The sequence below is a fragment of the Epinephelus lanceolatus genome, chromosome 18 (genome assembly GCF_041903045.1).
Source record: "Epinephelus lanceolatus isolate andai-2023 chromosome 18, ASM4190304v1, whole genome shotgun sequence".
Classification (NCBI taxonomy): Eukaryota; Metazoa; Chordata; class Actinopteri; order Perciformes; family Serranidae; genus Epinephelus; species Epinephelus lanceolatus.
The window spans coordinates 36,476,576-36,492,135 of record NC_135751.1 but is presented as its reverse complement, the minus strand read 5'-3'; the positions used below and the strand labels follow the sequence as shown (position 1 = coordinate 36,492,135).

Here is a 15,560-nt window from a genome sequence, read left to right as displayed (position 1 = left end):
TTAGACTCATGTCTCTTATGTTTTGTGTTGTTTTTTTTTTCCTCTAGAGAGCTTTTTCCTGCCAGCCTCCCTGAGCCAGTTGCCTCTCCACCCTCCATCTGCTCCTCCGACTGCCCCGTCCAGCTCCACACCCCCTCAGAGGACGTCCCGGGAAGGGGGTAGAGACCGGCCTTACCGAGGGGAGAGGGAAAGAGAGAGGGACAGGGAGAGAGAGCGTTCGAGAGAGGAGCAGAGGCCACACAGCGTGGTGGACCTGACGCAGGACGGGAGGAGCGAGGAGGAACGCAGAGCAAGGAGCGGCGACCGGGAACGAGAGAAAGACCGGGACACGGAGAGAGACAGAGACAGTTGGCCCTTCCATCCTCACTCCAACCAGCAGAAGTCACACTCCCAGCCTACTGTGGAGCCACGATCCAGGCCGTCACCCCCGCAGCACTCCCTCCCATCTGGCGGGGGTGGGAGGTTTCATGGACCAGACACAGACAGAGGAGGTCGGGAGGAAGAGGGCGGCTCTCGACCCCACCACAACCATAACTCAAATAACGCTAACTCAAATAACTCTCACTTAGACAGACAAAGGAGAAATGACTCTATGGCCATGTCAGCCGGGACCCTCCACATCTCCTACGCCCTCCCCCCTGCGCTTCAGCCCTCTGCCGCTGGACCGCCTCACCCTTCCACAACCAGAGAGTCTATCAGAGAGCAGCGAGTTAGCGCACCGACATATGTGCCTTCTGTGGAGGTTTACGACGAGCGGGTTGGGCCCATTCAGATCGCCTCGCAGGCCCGCGACAACAAACACAGTGACAAACACAGAGAAAGGGAGCGCGACAGAGAACGAGAGCGCGACCGAGAGCGCGACAGAGACAGAGAGCGCGAACGTGAGAGAAACAGGGAGAGGGAGAGCTACAGGTTTCCTGAAAGGAGCCTGATGGAGCATCCTCGCCTCTCCCAGTCTGGCGAATCAGGCAATCAAAGAGAGGAAGGTTCTGTCATTTGTTCCAATGGTTCCATTGGTAAACGAGGCCAGGATGCCTCTTACACCAGTCAATCAAGGTTCAGCCCGGAAAACAGGGACATCTCTAAACACTCAATGCGATTGGGTATAGAGCGGGCAGGGGCGGAGCCTAAGTGGAATACCATCAGCCCATTAGCCAACTATGCCACGAGTCACATGGCTGCCCTGGCAGCCCAGCATGGACACACACTCTCCTCTCCCCACAGCCAGCCGACACACACGCAGATGTCCCCTCACACAACCAGTCGGCCAGGCAACAACTCCCACTCCTCCCACAGCCATTCCCCCCAGACACACCCCTCCCAACACACACATGGGCGTGCAGGTGAGGAGGGGAGTCAGAGACGCTACCTGGACCCATCGGTGCTCTACCGACCTGGAGGGTCATTGGGAGGAGAGCGCGGTGTGGGAGCAGGTTCAGATCCCACAGAGGTTTCAGCCATGCAGAGTCTCATTAAGTACAGTGGAAACTTTGCTGCTGAGGGTCCGGGGTCCTCCAGGCACGCTGCGGATGGCCGAGGTCCCTTTGGGGGCCTGGCTAGCGTCGGGGTGGAAGCTGAAAGAGAGAGGGAGAAAGAAAGAGAGCGTGACAGAGAGAGGGAGAGGGAAAAAGATAGAGAGCGTGAAAGGGAAAGAGAACGTGAGAGAGACAGGGAAAGGGTTTCAGTTGGATCATCGGGTGGTTCCGGGGCGTTGAGGGTGCCGCCACAGCTGAAAAGAGAGCAGGAACGGCCGGATAGCGCACGCTCATTTGGCCGAGAGGGGGAAGGGGAGGTGCGGCACCCTCCGGTTGGCATTGCTGTAGCTGTGGCCCGGCAAAGAGACAGTGGGAGCACCAGTAAACAGACCAGTGGACCCTCGGACACACAGAGGACCCTGCTGCAAACAGCCATTAAAGGTAATGACATCTCTTATGTAAAATAAACACCAAACAACTCACTGCATCACTGTTGTTTGACTGTTGAACACAGTTTCACTTCAAAATAAAAGCTCTGTGCTGGAAATTCACTGTACCTAAAAAATAAAGTGTGTTTTGTACAAACTTGACATGTTCGCGAGTCACTTGCAGTCCATTCAGAATGGACCAGCAACCCACTTTTGGACCACAACCCCACCAGTTGGGAACCACTGAGTAACCAAGTCATGATCTATGGAAAGAGACATTAGTGTTGAATTTTAATATGTAGTTTTGGGGCACTATTAGCACCACAAACTTAGTACTGTCTAGTTCTGTTATACTGGAGAGAACTCAAACATGTCTATGAGATATCGCCATCACTCAGCAACTCACACCAAAACAACCTAGACTGATAAATAGCACTACAGACAAGAGAAAAAATATTTATTTTTCATCCTGGGGTGTACTGTACCTTTAAAGCCTATGTTCCTGTGGAGCTAACCCTCGAGTAGAATATTATTTTCTTGCATGTAATGATAGTACAAACTGAGAAATGGATCATTGGTGAATGAATGGATCAAGTTTGAAATGCTTGCAGGAGTCATGCGGTGACCCTCACTTACCCTCACACAAGTAATTATATATTTGATAGGTTAATTCAAGTGTACTTAACTTGTTTTAAACATTTTTCTAATATATTTCCTCCTGCTTTCGCTCTGGCTCCTCTCAGAGCGGCTCTGCAGGGAACATACAGTAGATCCCCTCAGTTAAATGAACCACGAGCAAATGATTCCTCATTTTGGTTTCCATGAATAATGGAGGATTCATTTTCTTTCGGATCAAAGTCGTGTTCACTCAGCCCGTGTTTGACTTTGAGGTGTTCATGCACGTAACGTGATTGGAATGGTGGAAATACCCCCCCCCCCCCCGACCCACCCACCCCCAAATAACTAATTATGTCATGACTTGTGTTTTGTTGAAAGGCTCTTTTTGGCGAGTCCGTAGGCTCTCTGTGTTGCATAGCAATTCCTGCCATACAGCGCTCTATTCTTGTACGTCAAGGTCATTCAGCTACAGTGCTCTCTCTCTCTCTCCATCTCTCTGTCTTTCTCCTTGTTTCTGTTTCTCTCTCAGCTCCATGCTCTCTCTGTCCTCCCACAGCTCAGCCCCTCTCTCTCCATCCCTTGCTCTTTTCATTTCGCTGAATGTCTCTCTCCTTCCCCACCCTTCCTTCCTCTGTGAGAAGGTCTTTGTGGCGGCACTCCCTCCTTGTCCCACCTCAGGCCCCCTGCTCTTTCTCCACTCTTTTCTTCAGTGCCCCCTTCCCCACCCCACCACCACCCTCTCTGCATTAAACATGTCATTACAGAGTGCTGCTAAAAGCTACAAACAAGCCTTGAATTACAATAAGACCATGGGTGCGTTGCTAAGCAATGGATCAGTCTTGAGAGTGACGGACTGTGTGTTTGTGTGTGCGTGCGCGGGTGTATACGAAGAACTGTGTGAGATGTTTGTGTGTGTGCATGCCTGTGTGTGTGCATGCCTGTTGGGGGCGTTTATTCATTTCCTTGCTTGAGCAGAGTGATTGGTCTAATAGCATCAGTCTCACAGGCTGCGAAGAGCTCTAAATAAACAGCGGAGGATTTACGCAGAAATCACAAATAGATGGATGGATGAATGGAAAGATGGAGGGAAGCAGGAAGGAGAAGAAGAGGGATAGGCTAATGATAAGAGATGGACAGATGGGACGTAGATCGATACGTTGATAGACGGGAAGAGAGAGCTATGTCAGGAAGTAAAGAAGTGAAAGAGTGAGATGGAGGGAGGACCAGCGATGGAGGAATGGGGAGAAAGAGGGGGCGTAGAGCGCTAATCGCTGGCTTTCTGATGCAGAGAGGATAGCATGTGGGACAGGCTCCTTGTAACCTTGGTAACAGTCTTGAAACCTTTCCTGCGGAGCATGTCAGGGATTGTTAAAGTCTCTTGTCCCTTTCTGGGCTACACACACACATACACACACTTATAGAGCAGAACTGAAGGGTTCAGCACACTTGTATAAAACCTTTCTGCTGCTTGGGGACCTTCAGTCAGCGTCGATGAGATGGAAGAGGGTTAACGGGAAAGAGTGCGAGGAGGAGAGCCTCATGTTTATTCTGGACTGCTTGGTTGAGTGCTGCTGCTTTTTTATTCCTCTCCATCTCTGTCTTTTGCCGTTGGCCCTTACAGTAAGCAGAATGGGTTTAACACTGTGTGTGTGTGTATAGTGAGGCAGTGGTATGTTCACACGTCTCCTGTGGCACTAGACTAATAACTGATAAGAGTTGACACTCAGAGTGAGAGCTGTCACTCCATTTGTGTGTGTGTGTTTGTACAGTATGTGTGCACACGCGCTTTGTGTTCAGGCTGTGGCCCAACATCATATTTTTAGCTTCTCCTCTCATTTTGACATGCTGTGTCGTGTCATCATTATATAGCCAGTGTCACCTTGTCTTTTTCCCCTCTCTCCTCTGCTGTCACCCACTTTCCTCTTTTACTTTCCTCACCACATTATTGCTTCCTCTTACCTCTCTGCTATCTGCTGTATCTTCTTTCGCAGCTCATTTTTCTCGTTAAACGAACACTTCACTGACAAAATTATCATTTAAATGTCAATTACTCACATTACTTACTCTGAATTTGTGAAGGAAAATTTGTTTTTCTCGCATGCCTCCACGGTAAACGAAGAATCTAGAAAACTCTTGATGAATTGTAATTAAAGAGACCTGCATTTAACAACATCGAAACTATATGAAAACATGTGTTTACAACCTCTCACACGCCTCAGCACGCAGTGCAATCCAAGTCTTATTTATCCAGTTATATGCTCGGTACTTCCCAAATAGACAGCCCTTTTTGACGGGGAACTAACACTGACTGCATATAATAATGGACTTACCTACTATGACATCACCTATTGGTTTGTGGACTACCGTTTTGAAGCCTTCAGTTCAGCATTTTGGCTATCGCTATGTTGTGTTTTTTTTTTTAAGCCAGAGGTGATCATATTTGGACGAGAGGGTGGATCTGACTCAGAGAGTGCAGCGACAACTCCCAGCCTGTCACTCAAAGCAGCCCCTACTTTAAATATGCAAAATTTGGGGCCTTGATAGAATGTAAACAGGTGAGTTATAAGAAAATTCACCTCTGGTACAGTTCTCATGAATGTAGAGCATAACAACGAAGACCAAAGGCGTTTTTTACCAGGCTGTGAACATGTTTATTTATGCTGTAAAGGTGGGCATTGTAACATCGGTGTCTATGGGGATTGACTCAATTGTCCATATGATGAACTGCAGTTTTTGGCACTTCTGCATTGGCTTCATTTTTCAGCCTTGATGGTTGCCGCTTGAGAACTAAACGTGAAGTGAAACTTATCTATGCTGTCTGCAAAGCTAGACTCCATTGACAAATAGTAATTTTACCTCACTGAGTCTTTAAAGAGTTGGTTTGGATTCACTGAAGTCACGCAATAGCACAAGCAAACCTACTGATTGAGGCAGTGGTTGACCAGCAGCTCCTGTGTACGGCAAAGTAAAATGACTGTTTTTGTCAGTGGAGTCTGGCTTTGAAGAGAGCATAGATCAAGTTTCAGTTTCAGTTTAGTTCCCGGTCGGAAAGGGCTGTCTGTTTGGGAAGTACTGGGCATACAACTGGATAAAAGAGACTTGGATTATACTGCATGAGTTGTGTGACAGTTTGTTTAACAGATGTTTTGATATAGTTAAACGTTGACCTCTATGACCCCTTTGTTTTCTGAATCTTTGTTCACCAAAGGCATGTGAGAAAATAAAGTTTTCTTCATAAATTCACTGTAACACAGGCTGAGTATTTGATGTACAAATGTTCAGTTTGCGGGTGAACTGTTCCTTTAATACATACTTAAGGTGGGATCAGGGTTTAAACACTGAAGGAGCCACTAAACATCTTTGTCCCATTACAGATGAGGAGCGAGGGGAGGACCGTGGGCGTCACCATGACGACAGACTGCTGGCCGGCCGGCTGGAGCGTGAGCAGGAGAAAGTGCTCAGGTAAGGAGTAATTGTAACCTTGTTAACACAAGTTTGAGTGGTTGCCAATGGAAATAGTGTAAAAAGTCTACTGTTGGAAAATATGAACTCAGTGACATTTTGTTCAGACAGTATACTTCTGAACACACAGAATAAATAAAACTGACTTGTCTCCTTCCAGAGAGTCCAAGGAGCTGGCAGAGTTTACTCAGATGCACCCTACGCCGCTGTCTAGCGGCCTGACACCCAGTATGATGACTCCCAGCCTCATGACCCCCAACCTAATGGTGACAGGAGGAGCTGCCCTGGCAGGGGCGGGGCGATGGCCTCCAGACCCCTCAACTCTGACCTCTCACCCCTGGATGCCTCGACCTGGAGCTCCCCCAGTGTGGCTCTCCAGCTCCCCATACAGTATGTGGACGTACATGTGACTGGAGACACTTACAAGCATATGTTTAGATGTTCCCAAAATTGCAGTCAACATACCTTGTGACACCTTAGTGTGATGGTTGAAGTCAGGCATGTATTTAGTGATTTCAAGAATTTATAGCAGGAGACAAGTGATTAGATGTACTTTGAATTCTAATCAGCTTAATTTTACACTTAATTTTTGAGTCATTTCCGAGCTAAACGCCAAATATTACCAAGTTTTCATTTCTCATTTGCTGTTTTTCTTTTTTCTATGTGATCGCAATCTGAATATCTGTCGGCTGTGAACTATTTTTTTTTAGACGAAAGAAGCATAAACAAACACCCACATGCATGATAAATGCAAAATTTCCCTTGTCAGAGCTGTATGACCTTGTATTTTCTTCATGTGAGCTGACACTTCATATGTCCCCTAAGGTAGAGTGACAGATGTGGACAAGTACAGCTGCACGCCACACTAAGCATTAGGAGTACAGTAGCTTTTGCCCTTTTCACTGAGCATTATGTCTTACTCTCTGTCAGCGGAGTTATCCAGCCCGGTGCTAAAGACTAAAGAGTCTAAATCAATTCAACCCCAGGACGTGGCGTGCTTGCAAAATTCTACATGCATCCGTGTAGCCTCTCACGATTGGCGCAGCAGCAAAGGGAGGTGTTGTCTGCCCGTCCAGTGGCTCATTCAGCCGCAGCCTCTAGGGGTCAAGTTCCACAGACATTCCTGATCTTTGCAGGACATTCCTGCTCCTCCAACGCTCGCTTGTCCAGAAATAACAGCATCAAGACGCACAGACACACACTTGCATACTTATGTGAGTTTACACATAACTGTACATGCACAACATCTGAAAGTATGGTACACACACACGCAGGCGGAGCTCCCCATGGGACAGCTCTGTCTAGACACAGAGGGCAAAAAAACAAAATCACTCAAAAAGCAGCTAAATTCAGAGAGTGCTTACTGATATAACCCCACTATGACTTTACCATGGGTACTCTGGCTGAAGAATGATGCTGAGTTTATGTTAGTTTTAGCTGGGAAAATGTTTTTTTTCCTCTCAGTCTCTAACATTTCACACTTTCTCTTCCCTTCCCCTCCCATTCAGGCCTGGGTCCTTCCTCACTCCACCAGACCCTCCCCCCAGGCTACCCACCCTCTCTGCCAGGCTCCATACCCCCTCCCTACCAGTTTGCAAGGGACCCACAGTCTGGACAGCTAATAGTCATCCCCACTGAACACCTGCCACACTACGGTATGAAAGCTGCTCTCTCTGTATAAGTGTGTGTGCATGTGCATCAATGAAATCTAAAGTATGTGCACATGATGCTGGTTTGCTGATTTTATCACTTATAAAATTACTATTTATTGCGTTTTAGCAAAAAGAAATGATCACCGTTTTCATTTTGAAACAGATGTTAGTGTTTGTAATTACTATAAACAGATGAGACCATATCCAATAAGAGTGACAGCCTCCATATGGTGGCGTGGACTGTGTGCCAGTAGTTTTTGCTTTCTGCTACTGTACAGCACAGAACAGCAGGGTGCTGTGATGCACTTTAAACATGATTATCCACTTCTGGAAAGTGAAAGAGAAACTAATATGAAGCATCAAAATAGAGCAGTTATTCCAAACCAAGGGGTACTTGTACCCAAGAGGTACTTCTGGAGTTGGAGAGAATCTAGATTAGCTCAACTAATTTGGACAAAATATAAATTAAGCTTTGATTGAAAACACATAGCCTCATATTGAGTCAGCTACAGCACCAATCTTGTGATTAAGAGTGTGTAAAAACTAGTTATCAAACGAGGAGCTATCAAAGTCTGCACAGTTATCTAAAACTAATAGATATGGATGATTTATAGTGCTGGTTTCAACATAGCAGAGTTCCCTAGTCTGCAAGGTGTCTTAGTTCTGACTTGTTTGACGTGTTTCTGTTTCTTATGTGAAGATCCACAGTGCTCACACGAGGCAGGGGAAAAGTTGGAACAAAGTTTCAGATAATACAAAAAAGAAAAAAAAAAACAGCAGGCCAAGTCCTTCCAAAAATACATCTCATACAGCCCACTACTGACTAGATGTCCTATTTCTGTATATTCTCACTGTAAAAACCTGTTATTATTCACTTTAACACTGCTTAACACGGTCAAAAACGTAACATAACACAGACTTAAAGTTGTCTGTACACAAGACAACAATCTCCTTTGGTCATGCGCCTTGCGGCACCACACCTGTGGTAAATAACTTATGCCTGTGTTCTAACATAGAAATTAAGTAAACATAAACATAACCTTAGCAGATTCCACTACACACTTATCAAAATATACAGTGCAAACTTAAGTAATATCAGAACCAATATGGTATCATATGAACACAGACATTTTTACCACATATATGTGTTTAAATGGCTCTTACACTGTTGAAATAGTTAGCTAAATGTAATGGAAACTGATGAAATGGTTAGCTAAACGTAATGGCAAAACTTTGAAACAGTTAGCTAAAAGTGATGAGTAAATGGTTGAAATAACTAGCTTAAAATAAAATGGTTCAAATAGTTAGCCAAAAGTAATCATAAACTGTTGAAATAGTTAGCTAAAAATAAAACGGTTAAAATAGCTAAAAGTAATGGTTAAACAGTTTAAATGGTTAGCTAAAAATAAAATGGTTGAAATAGTTAGCCAAAAGTCATCGTAAACCATTGTAACAGTTAGCTAAATGTAATGGTTAAAGAGTTAAAATGGTTAGCTAAAAATAAAACGGTTGAAATAGCTAAAAAAAACAGTTAAAATGGTTAGCTAAAAATAAAACGGTTGAAATAGCTAAAAGTAATGGTTAAAGAGTTGAAATGGTTAGCTAAAAAAAAACAAAAAACGGTTGAAATAGTTAGCTAAAAGTAATCATAAACCATTGTAACAGTTAGCTAAATGTAACGGTTAATGAGTTGAAATGGTTAGCTAAAAATAAAACGGTTGAAACAGCTAAAAGTAATGGTTAAACAGTTGAAATGGTTAGCTAAAAATAAAACAGTTGAAATAGATAGCTAAAAGTAATGGAAACTGTTGAAATGGTTAGCTAAAGATAAAACGGTTAAAATAGCTAAAAGTAATGGTTAAACAGTTGAAATGGTTAGCTAAAAATAAAACGGTTGAAATAGTTAGCCAAAAGTAATCGTAAAGCATTGTAACAGTTAGCTAAATGTAATGGTTAAAGAGTTGAAATGGTTAGCTAAAAATAAAATGGTTGAAATAGCTAAAAGTAATGGTTAAACAGTTGAAATGGTTAGCTAAAAATAAAACAGTTGAAATAGTTAGCTAAAAGTAATGATAAACTGTTAAAATAGTTAGCTTAGAGTAATGGGTAAATGGTTGAAATAATTAGCTGGTTAGGTAAAAAAACAGTTGAAATAGTTAGCTAAAATTAATGGAAACTGTTTCAATGGTTAGATAACAATAAAACTGTTAAAATTGTTAGCCAGAAGTAATGGGTAAATGGTTGAAATAATTAGCTGGTTAGCTAAAAATAAAACGGTTGAAATAGTTAGCTAGAAGTAATGGAAACTGTTGAAATTATTAGCTTAAAGTAATGGCTAAATGGTTTAAACGTACAGCCTCTGCTGATCCAAGTGATGATAATGCTAAAACTAAATCAAACCTAAACACTGGTTCATTTTTGTATGTAAAAATACACCCTGAGGGTTGTTGAAATGCAGTCTTTATTTTGAGAAATGAAGCAGTAACAATGCTGTTAATCACTGGCTCATCCCTTCAACATACCATGACAAATGTAAATGCTACTTAAACAGCTCACTTCCCTCTGCCCTCCTTTGCTCCACAGGAGGTGATGTACTGGAGCGTGGAGCCCCGGTGTGGTCGGGGGTATACGGTACAGGCAGCTCGCTGCAGCATGCAGCCCAGCTCCAGCTCCTCTCCCAGCAGCAGATGCTCCGGCAACAGGAGCTGCTCATGATCCAGCAGCACACAGCGCAGGTCCTGGAGCTGCAGAGGAACGCACAGCTAGTCGTAAGTGGACTTTGTGTTGTTTAATGTGCACGTATTTAGAGATATTTACATACCAACACATGTATACATCCACCTACGTATCCAAACAGAAACATAAAACATAGCGGGTCTTTTATGTGCATTATGTCCTTACAAACACACATCATATCAATAATGAAAACATATGGTGGTTTCTGGCTCTGTAGAGGAACCTAGAGCTAGAAATGAGATATATAATATTGCATACACACAAAATCTCATTCTACAGCAGGGTGAAGAGTTAAAGCAACATTACAAAGGACAAGGCTATTGTTAAGGTTATTCTATATTCTACTTATTGTCAACAAATCCCATGAAAAGACCAGAGCCAATAATGCAGCCACATCTCAATACTCCTTCTCTGTCGGTGACAATCAGCCTCAAACCGGCTGCTCCCTGCTGAAGACTTCAATCTTTAAAAATGGGTCACAAAGCCTCAGTAATTTCCCAGAGATGATGTGCGCCCTTCACATATTTTTATGTCATAGTAAAGTTGTATAACACGTTCAATAAACAGACACTTACACAGCACATCCTGCAGCTGCAGTAGAATACAGTCCAGGAAGTCTAAACAGTGCAGCCACACACTAATATTTATACCCTGAAGTGTGTCCCATCACACACACACATATGAAGCCGTCCCCTCTCCTGTGTTTCAGGAGCGTTTAAAGGCAAGCGAGCACCGTCCAGAGCTGGAAGACAAGGCAGACAAGCGTAACGCCGACCCCAAACCTCGCCCCTCCTCGATATCTTCCCCATCTCCCTCACCCATCCTGCACCCCCGCAAACCTCCCCCTCCCTCTCGCTCGCCAACCCCATCTACCTCCTCCCTCACCCCGCTGCCTCCGCTCCCGTCACCAGTGACCACCCTCAAGTCAGAAGAAGGCGGGCAGAGAGTGTTGTCTCACCCGCCGACGCCCCTGCCTCACCCGCCGTCCCCCCGCTCAGCCTCTCCGCCACCGTCCTCGCCACGGCGGCCTAAACTGGAGGCGGCTGAGGAGGGGGAGGTGGGACGGAGGGAGCAGAGAGAAGGACAGAAGCCGGCCTCTGCTCCCTTTCAAGGCATCTACTCTGGTAAGTCTGGAGGAATTTAACAACTGAACATTCAGTCATTAGACGTTTAAAAGACTTGTTTCTTTACAGGTATTTTTGTCGCTAAATTCTGAAATGTTTTATAAGACCTTTTGTGTTATCCAGGATTTTTGAGATGTTGGGGCTTATCTACTGTGTGTCTGATACTTTATGAGCTACACTGGACAAACATGAGGCTAGTAAAGTTTTAAGTTGTGATCTACAGACTGAATCTGACTGTGTGTGTACAGTAACTTCTGGTTTAAAAAACCCTTGCGTCATGTACATAAAATGAAACAGCTGAGCAAACGCTGCCTGAATGGCTTAGTTTTTAGCCATCTTAAAAGAGGCTTACCTAAAAAATCAATATTAGTTTAAGTGTGCGGTTTATTTAGATTATTTTCACCTCTTTACCTTTCTGTCAAACAGCCCACTGTGACAGGTATTGAAGCAAACACGCTAGCAAACAGGGATTTGAGCAAATGTCTCGTCAATTAAATGTTGCTAGCCTCTCTACTCAAAATTAAACCTTTTATTTAAGACTATTATTAATGTATGCGATTGTGTTCACCCCTTGAAATTGCTTATTATTGCTTACTTTGGTTATTATTTTCAAACTGTTTTTTTCCCCACTAAATATTAGTTGTTAGCTTTTATTAAGTAAGTTGCTGTCATGTTTTTTAGAGAGGTTCATAATACACGGTGCACAGTGTCACACATTTCAGTAGCATTTAAAATACACTTTAGTTATTAAGAAATGTAATTAACAAAATCAAAAAGGCTCATATAATATAACAAAATATTTTTTGGACTGCGTTTAACCTTTTGGATTGAATTGTGCTTAATTTTGACTGTTTTGTTTGAGTGTTTTCTAACTTTTAGAGTAGTCGACTAGTTAGACTTAATTATTATTAGACTTAACTAACTTAAACATCAGTGAAATTAGTTGTTACGAACATACCGACTAGCAAAGCAACACAGTGCCTAACATAAGCGCAGCAGCAACATCAGATAAGTTGGACCACTGCGTTTCATTATATAACTTTAAACGTTACAGTTACAGCTGAAAATGACAACAGAAACGAGTACGTTTGCTGATTTCACAAATCTCTGCAAGGGTTGCAAGGGTATTAACTGTATTACAGAATTACTACAATAACTATAAGTCAAAATGACCCTTAGAAAAATTACAACGAAAGTGTTTTTTTCAGTTGAACGAACATTTTATTACTATTAATGAAACTTGAAGCTGTTTTTTAAAGTGGAAGTTTGTGCAAAAAGTCTCTATTTTGAAAGTAACTAAAAAAAAAGTTGAGCTTCTTCGTCCAGTTGCATTTTTTTCTTTAATACCGTAGATACGCAAATGTACACGGTATGATAATCATCACAGTGTACCTTAAAACTGGTGTACCACTGCACCGCTAATCTCTGCCATTGAAATCAATTGCCAGTTGTCTACCTGGAAGTGACTGTAGTTGCTAACTTGAAGTCACGACGGATTGGTCTATTAAAGGATCTTTGAGCAATGAATTAATCTGGCCTGTTCATAATATTGTGTTAATATATTAATGACTCTAATTTCTGTATTTCTGTTTTTGCCATGACAGATCTCCCTCCAGGTTACCCTTACCAGTCCATCACTGCACCTTTCGGCTCACCTTTCCCCCCTTATCACATCCCAGCACCCACAGGGGCAAGCACAGAAGTTGTCCCACCCCACCGCTCCCGCTCTCCCGCTCCTGCCTCTGCTGTCCCTTTGCCTTCAGCCCACCTCCATCCAAGACTGCTGGACGCAGACATCAAGCCACAGAAACTAGAGCCGTCAAAGACAGGATCTTTCCTCAAGCAGGAACCAGGTGTGGAGCAGCCTCCACTTGACATGACGCCAGAACCTTTGGGTCCTCTTCGCCGTAGCTGCAGCCCTGTGCTACCCAGCCAGGACAGAGAGGAAGACGGGAAAGCCCTGAAGCCTCAACCTCAACCGCTACCTCTGCTTGTCCCCAGCCCTCCACCACGACAGGGTGAAAGACTGGAAGAAGTCAGGGAGGAGGAGAAGGAAGGAGGGCACATCAAAATGGAGGTTTTATCTTACTCTTGTCAGGCAGCATACCCCCTGCCTCCTCCGCTCACAGAGGCCGAGCCTAAACCAGAGGTCATCAAGGATGCAGAGCGATATCCCCCGTGCATCGCCGCAGAATCAGACAGCCAGAAGTCTGTTCAGATGTGTACGTCACTAGAACAAATCACCAGCACAGTGTGTGAACAAGAACAGCCAGACACTCCAATCAACGTGCACACTCCGAGTCAGAAAGAAAGTGTCACTGAAACTCCTATTTATCCGCCTCCCACCTCCAAATCGCCGCTCCCGCTGGTCATCAGTTCTGAGGATCCCATGGCAGGGATGTTTGCTCTGCTGGCAGCCAGTGAGATGGCGCAGGCCCGCCCCAACACCCCACCTGCCCCGACGCTCATACCACAGATAGAAAACCCTCCCATGGGTGCAGACTGTGCCGGCGCTCTGGAGATGGTGGCGCTGGAGGGGATGGCCTTGCTTAGCCAGATGGCCCAGCGAGAGATGGAGCACATCAGCAAGGAGCAAGGTGAGTAGATCTGAGGGGGTGAGGGGAATTAAAAGTTGAAATTTGAAAAATTAAAATTAAGTCTTACTCTCTCTTCAACTCTTTTATATTTCGCTAATCTTTGAATTTCCTCTGCATCCCATTCAGATCTGACGTTAGAGGGTCTGGACTGTCTTCTCGAAGCAAGCAGACAGATTTTGTTGGAGGCCATTGAGAAACAGTCCCACATTGATCTGCCCAGAACGCTGGACCCCAACAAGAAGTACAGCTGGAGGCAGAGGAAGGAGGAGCCGGTAAGATACAGAAAACTGTCGCGGCCTCCCAGAGCTGAAAATGTGTCAGTATGTGAAATGTCGTGACACTTTTCTCTCTCCTCTTCAGCTGTACAGTAAAATGTCCATGGACGTGTTGGATGCAGTGGAAGTGGAGTACCGCGTCCGCCTGGCTGAGCTGCAGAAGACGTACAAGGAGAAGCAGAGAGATCTGAGCAAGCTGCAGAGACGCAGAGACAAGCGGTGAGCTCGCGTAGTTTACTGCACGTACAGGATGAATTAATTACACCGTTGCTATAATTACACACACACAAATATGTTCCCACGTCTCCACCCCAGACAAACACACCTATAACTCTTTTATGCATGTGTCAGTGAGCGGCAGCAGCAGGAGGATGAGAGGCGGAGTCTGACCAGACGGGGCAGAGGAAGACCCAGGAAGAGGAAACTCTTGGCTACACCTCCCAAACTGGATGGCAGGCCTGGAAAGTGAGTGAGAGCTCCACCTGGCATGTGCTTCTGTTTGAATGTTTAGTTTTTTGGCAGTGCAGAAACAATGCAAATATTCTGATGTCTCAGGGTGGGTAGGACAGTGCAATACTCTGAGGACTCTGAAGCCGGGGAGGGACAGAGGAAGAGGTTCCGGGTGTCCAGAGAAGAAGAGGAGGTGGAGGCAGGAAGTGGTGGAGTGAAGATTAAGAAGAAGAAAAAGAAGAAGAAGAGCTGGAATGACCAGGAGCCATCCACCAGTCATGCTCTGGAGGTATGGCCACTTCAAAGTGCATTTTTTAATTTCGATTGCAGTGTTAACATCATTGTTCGGATTAATTAACAAAAGTTTTTTGTGGTGTTTTTTATCAGGTGTTGAAGGTGAAACGAGGCCACGTGTGTGAGCAGGAGCAGCTGGCGTCAGACCTCGACCGAGCGCTTTCGCTCTCGCAGCTCGGCTCGCTCGGCTCGCTCGGCACATCTCGCAAACTTACCTCCAGCTCCAAATTAGACAAGTCAAAGAGCAAGTCTGCGGAAAGTCGGATGAAGCAGCGCGGCATCCTACCGTCCGCCAAAGCAGGGAAACACAAGATGGCCACCAAGGCTTCTGCCTCAGAGACCGTCCGGAAGGTGAAAGGTCAGAAGAAGACTGCTATGTTCTCTCCCATGAGATCAGAGCTCAGCAGCTGCTCCAACAGTGAGTATCTGAGACACAACAGCTTTATATA

At 44.8% G+C, this 15,560-nt stretch overlaps 1 protein-coding gene across 1 annotated transcript in view; it reads left to right on the top strand.

Annotated features, from left to right (window-relative positions):
• tnrc18 (trinucleotide repeat containing 18) overlaps positions 1 to 15,560 on the top strand; it is a 70,869-nt gene that overhangs the window by 32,030 nt on the left and 23,279 nt on the right. Inside the window, exons 5-16 of the mRNA XM_033645147.2 lie at positions 48 to 1,916; positions 5,896 to 5,983; positions 6,144 to 6,373; positions 7,492 to 7,638; positions 10,219 to 10,403; positions 11,081 to 11,495; positions 13,100 to 14,092; positions 14,219 to 14,364; positions 14,453 to 14,586; positions 14,719 to 14,832; positions 14,923 to 15,106; positions 15,205 to 15,529. Of these exons, the coding sequence (XP_033501038.2) occupies positions 48 to 1,916; positions 5,896 to 5,983; positions 6,144 to 6,373; positions 7,492 to 7,638; positions 10,219 to 10,403; positions 11,081 to 11,495; positions 13,100 to 14,092; positions 14,219 to 14,364; positions 14,453 to 14,586; positions 14,719 to 14,832; positions 14,923 to 15,106; positions 15,205 to 15,529 (4,830 nt within the window). The remainder of the gene's footprint in view (positions 1 to 47; positions 1,917 to 5,895; positions 5,984 to 6,143; positions 6,374 to 7,491; positions 7,639 to 10,218; positions 10,404 to 11,080; positions 11,496 to 13,099; positions 14,093 to 14,218; positions 14,365 to 14,452; positions 14,587 to 14,718; positions 14,833 to 14,922; positions 15,107 to 15,204; positions 15,530 to 15,560) is intronic.